The sequence below is a fragment of the Amblyraja radiata genome, chromosome 22 (assembly GCF_010909765.2).
Source record: "Amblyraja radiata isolate CabotCenter1 chromosome 22, sAmbRad1.1.pri, whole genome shotgun sequence".
Classification (NCBI taxonomy): domain Eukaryota; kingdom Metazoa; phylum Chordata; class Chondrichthyes; order Rajiformes; family Rajidae; genus Amblyraja; species Amblyraja radiata.
The window spans coordinates 33,432,174-33,437,644 of record NC_045977.1 but is presented as its reverse complement, the minus strand read 5'-3'; the positions used below and the strand labels follow the sequence as shown (position 1 = coordinate 33,437,644).

The 5,471-nt window shown below is 43.6% G+C and overlaps 1 protein-coding gene across 1 annotated transcript; it reads right to left on the bottom strand.

Moving 5' to 3' along the window:
• Window positions 1-1,418: 1,418 nt before the first annotated feature.
• Window positions 1,419-2,627, bottom strand: LOC116985878 (hemoglobin subunit alpha-like). Its single transcript, XM_033040979.1, has 3 exons — window positions 2,468-2,627; window positions 2,006-2,213; window positions 1,419-1,761 (listed from the first exon to the last, which is right to left on the bottom strand). Exons 1-3 carry the CDS (start codon window positions 2,560-2,562, stop codon window positions 1,636-1,638), a joined length of 429 nt encoding a protein of 142 aa, XP_032896870.1. The 5' UTR covers window positions 2,563-2,627; the 3' UTR covers window positions 1,419-1,635.
• Between the last annotated feature and the right edge of the window lie 2,844 nt (window positions 2,628-5,471).

Genomic DNA, 5,471 nt, shown 5'->3' with positions numbered 1-5,471 from the left:
TTACCGAATAGTGAAAGGCTTGGATAGAGTGGATATGGAGAGGATATTTCCACGTGGGAGTTTCTAAGACTGGAGGCCACAGCCTCAGAATAAAAGGACTTACCATTAGAAAGAAGATAAGGAGGAATTTATTTCATCGGAGAGTGGTGAATCTGTGGAATTCATTGCCACCTACGGCTGTGGAGGCCAAATCATTGGGTATTTTTATAGTGGAAATTGACAGATTCTTAATGAGTATGGTGTCAAAGGTTATAGAAACACAGAAAATAGGTGCAGGAGTAGGCCATTCGGCCCTTCGAGCCTGCACCGCCATTCAATCTGATCATGGCTGATCATCCAACTCAGTATCCTGTACCTGCCTTCTCTCCATACCCCCTGATCCCTTTAGCCACAAGGGCCACATCTAACTCCCTCTTAAATATAGCCAATGAACTGACCTCAACTACCTTCTGTGGCAGAGAATTCCACAGATTCACCACTCTCTGTGTGAAAAATGTTTTTCTCATCTCGGTCTTAAAAGACTTCCCCCTTATCCTTACACTGTGACCCCTTGTTCTGGACTTCCCCAACATCGGGAACAATCTTCCTGCATCTAGCCTGTCCAACCCCTTAAGAATTTTGTAAGTTTCTATAAGATACCCCCTCAATCTTCTAAATTCTAGCGAGTACAAACCGAGTGGAGAAGGCAGGAGAATGGGGTTGAGAGGAAAAGATAGATCAGCCACGAATGAATGAATGGTGGAGCAGTTGATGGACCAAATGGCCTAATTCTACTCCTATAATTTATGAATTTATGTGTAAAAGGCACGAAGAGATTTTGATGCCTCAGCACAGAAACGCTATTTTTTAAGAAGCTTCAGACTGAGTTTGATCCATTTACAATGGGAAAAGTGACCACCACGTAAACATTAATGATGGCAGAATGCTTTCATGTAGGAATTTCTCCTTCTTGTTTGTATTTCTCTCGTGATATTTAATTTAGTTTACTTTAAAGATACACGGAAACACGGAAACACACAAATAGGCTCTTCGGCCCATCGAGTCCGTGCCGACCAGCGATCCCCGCATACTAACACCATCCTACACACACTTGGGATAATTTACAACTTTACCAAGCCTATTAGCCTACAAATCTGTACGTCTTTGGAGTGTGAGGGGAAACCGAAGCTCGTGGATGAAACCCCCAGCAGGTGACGTGGAGAACATACAAACAGCGTACAGTCAGCGCCCGTGGTGAGGATCGCACCCGGGTCTCTGGCGCTATAAGGCAGCAACTCTACCACCGAGTCAGGATAGGTAAGAGCGCCCTAAGGGTATTCTCTGTCATCTTGCCACGGACATGCGTGACATGTTTCATGGTTCGTATTCTGAAATTTGCGCGCGTTTAATAAATCAGCAACAACAAACTCTAAAACATGGATGGAAGTGAATGTTTATTTAGCTCAGTTTTACAAATTATGCCAAAGTTCACTATTGACAACATGTAAAATTGATTAAAGCGAGGGAGCAAAAGCAAACGCAATATATGCATTCAAAGGAATAATGATTTTATTAGCCAGCATTTTGAGAAAACAGGCAGGTGGGGATTCGAATGATGATCTTGCTGTTTTCCACCATAGTTGTTTGACTGCATCTTCAGCGGTACTCGGAGCTCAATTGATGTGCAACTTCCTCAAGGAATTTGTCGATGGCAGTATGAGTTGCAGGGGTGAACGAAGGCAGATGAATGGCCAAGGTGACCACAATGATGTCTGAAAACAGCTGTAAGAGTAAAACAGGACAATGTCAGGTGGTGCTAATATATTCTCAACGCATCATTTTTTTGCTCGCTTGCACTTTGTGATGATGTACAGGAGAAAATATTCCCAGCTAAACCGAACACGGTTACACATTCAGACTGCGGAGAGTTCACGTAAATGAACTTGAACATGCATTGATGTTTATCTGACCCTAACGTCAGGGTCTGTGACATGGTGACGAGGAAGGATATGAAAGGGTTACCTACCACAAAGTTGTGAGGATCCACAAGGAGTTCAGTACCATGTTTTTTGGCCAGCTTCTCCAGGTGTTTGGGCAGGTTGTCCAAGTGGTCAGCTGCCTTTGCCAAGGCCTCGATTACCTTGGTGCCATGAGCTATGACCTGAGGATCAGTGGCATGGTAGCCAGCAAAACCCTTGAAGTATGTCTTGGTTTGAGGATGGAGCTCAAACAGCCTTCAAGGAACATGGAAAAGAAAGGCAGAAGTCATTTGCAGACACAGGTTCCAATAAATCTCTCCTCAGATTACAACCCCATTATGTTCAGACCAGCAATTACATTAGTTTGGTAAAACTTCAACTCCATGCAGAGAATGCTATTGCACACTTATTAATTGTATCGCTGTTCTCTGGAAATGCGAGAAAAATGTTCACAATCACAAATAATCAATGAAAGAACAGTCAATATGCAGAACGTTTAAGAACATTACCTGGCTAAAGCATCTGCACCCAAAACTGCAGCATTTGCGTGTAGGGTTTCAGCGAGCTGATGGATCACTTGTTTGTTGGCTGCTGAGAGGACCATTGTTGCGGAGTTTTTCGCTCTTCTAGATCTCTCAGTACTTGCAAGATAACTCCTGCTCGATGCGTGCGGTATTTATTGCCATCCACACTGACCCGCCTCTCCCCTCCCCTCACCTTCCCATTGGCCCTGGGGGCCAGCACTCATGGTCTATTGGATGAGCTCAAACATAGAGATAAGGGGCAACACCGAGCAGAGAGCCAATCATCTGTTTCACTTACAGCTGTTAGCAAAGATATCCTGCTCCAGAAAACATTGCCTCCTGCACATTTCCATTGCAATGCTTTTGATTTCCACACAAATGAATTAGAATTAACTGCATTTCATTGATACAGTTTTGATAAAGACAGAGTAATTGAAGAATTTCATAAAGCCATAAGGAATAGTAGAATTAGGCCATTCGTCCCATCAGGTCTACCTCGCATTTGAATCATGGCTGGTATCTCTCCACTCCTAGACAGAGATCAGCCTGCCTTCTCCCCTTCTCTGACTCCCGTGCTAATCAAAAATCTATCTATCTCTGCCTTAAAAATATCCACTGACTTGGCCACCGCAACCTTCTGTGGCAAAGAATTCCACAGATTCACCACCCTCTGATGAAAGAAATTTCTCCTCATCTCCTTCCTAAAAGAATGCACTTTAATTCTGAGTCCATGGGTTTAAGTCCTTAACTCTCCCACTAATGGAAACATCCTCTCCACATCCGCTCTATCCAAGCCTTTTACTATTCTGTATGTTTCAATGAGGTCCCCCCTCATTCTTCTAAACTCAATGTTCTTTGGAACACTGAGTTAAAGCCGGCTATGGATGAAAAGTTAATTGCAAAGAGAGTTGGATTAGACTCCTACTGCATTTGCTATCGCAGAGAAACCCGTGCCTTTGGTCAGAACTTCCATTGCCTTTCATACACTGTGAGGTTTAGTGCTCCAGCTAGCAAAACCGTGAGCTTTGTGCAAACGTTTCATGGCCCCGACTTTAAACTAAATACCCAAGTACACCAGGTGTTAATGTTAAGGTCTACCCCGTTCTCCTGCCAAGATCTAATGGAATAAAAAAGGAACTGCAGTTGCTGGTTTACACCAAAGATAGGCACAAAGTGGTGGAGTAGGCTACTCCAGCACTTTGTGTCTATCTTGCTAAGATCTATCGCATTTTTCTGATTAAGAAACAGCAAGTTCCCTCACGGGTAAGGAGATTTTAATAGCATTCCCATAGGCAGGGCTGAGTCAATCCTTTAATTAATCTATGCGGAGGGATACAGCATGTGCTCAGAGTGTAATGGCAAGAGATCGAGAGAGCGCAGAACCTTATTTTTTTGAATATTTTTATAAATAAGTATGATTGTGGGGGTCCTGGTGGCTGAGGTATAAAAACATAGAAAATAGGTGCAGGAGGAAGCCATTCGGCCCTTCGAGCCAGCACCGCCATTCATTGTGATCATGGCTGATCGTCCCCTATCAATAACCCGTGCCTGCCTTCTTCCCATATCTCTTGACTCCACTAGCCCCGAGAGCTCTATCTAACTCTCTCTTAAATCCATCCAGTGACTTGGCCTCCACTGCCCTCTGTGGCAGGGAATTCCATAAATTCACAACTCTCTGGGTGAAAATGTTTTTTCTCACCTCAGTCTTATACAGCCTCAGTATAGGACCAAGGAGAAGGGAAGAGAGGCCAAAGGCAAGGCAGTGAAAGTTTCCAGAGGCCTCCATCGGAAAGGGGAGTCAGATACTCAGCACTCAGTCCGCACCGACCATCGATCACCCATTACACTAGTTCTATCCTACACATTAGGGACAATTTACAATTAAAAAAAAAGAATTAAAGGATTTTCTTTAAGGAAGGAGATGAGGAGAAATTTATTACAGAGGGTGGTGAATCTGTGGAATTCTTTGCCACAGAAGGCTGTGGAGGCCGTCAATGGATATTTTTAAGGCAGATAGATAGATTCTTGATTAGTACAGGAGTCAGAGGTTACGGGGAGAAGTTAGGAGTATGGGGTTAGAAGGGAAAGGTAGATCAGCGATGATTAAATGGCGGAGTAGACTTGATGGGCTGAATGGTCTAATTCTGCTCTTATCACGTATGACCTTATGACCTTCCATGTCCTAAATAAATATGGGAATTGATAATTAACTATTCCTGGCATGAACTGGTTGCTTTATGAGGATACATTTAGGCAGGTCAACCTTGCATCTGTAATATAAGAGGAAGAGGGGATGATTTGTGTATAAAATCCTGAGGGATCCGGAAAGGACTATGGCAGAAGAAAGCCAACAGAGTTGCCCACCAGGTCAGGCAGCATCTGTGGAAAGAGAAGTAGAGATAACACTTCAGATCAAAGACCCTTCATCCAAGTTAAAGATGATTGACAATTGCACATTCATATCTCCTGCAACATTTCTTTCAGCTCTCAACCTGTTTTAAACATTTATTTATAAAATCCCACAGGCTCCTTGCAGCACCGTGCAGAGCATAACGTTGCCAATTTTGATCATGAAACTGTGGTTACACGAAAGCTGAATACAAAATGTTGGAGGAACTTAGTGGGCCAGGCAGCAACTGGGATGAGAATGAACAAGCCATGTTTCGGGTCGAGATCCTCCTTCAGACTCCACGTACACTATAACTATCTGACCTCTGTATTATTGCCTTATTTTGAGATACATGTGTTTTGTCGTAAGCCTATCTTCACCCCCATAGTTTTAGAACCCCTCCCCCCTGCTAATGGTAATCTATTCCATTTATTTATTCTCTCCAGGACCCAGAACATTTAAGTCACTCAGTTAAATTTCCCCTTCTCCTTCCTTGGTTCCTGAGCAAGCAGCAGCACCCTGACAAATCTTCCCCTCGGAGTGAAAGCAATCCAGTTCACATTGTTGTAAATCTGCTCTGCACCCTCCGCAGTGCAGTAG

Bases quoted from the DNA above. Each gene is read 5' to 3' on its own strand.
- LOC116985878 (XM_033040979.1), bottom strand. From the start codon at position 2,562: ATGGTCCTCTCAGCAGCCAACAAACAAGTGATCCATCAGCTCGCTGAA. The intron at 2,214-2,467 runs GTAATGTTCTTA...TGTTCCTTGAAG, and splicing joins GGTGCAGATGCTTTAGCCAG to GCTGTTTGAGCTCCATCCTC. The intron at 1,762-2,005 runs GTAGGTAACCCT...TTACTCTTACAG, and splicing joins TGGATCCTCACAACTTTGTG to CTGTTTTCAGACATCATTGT.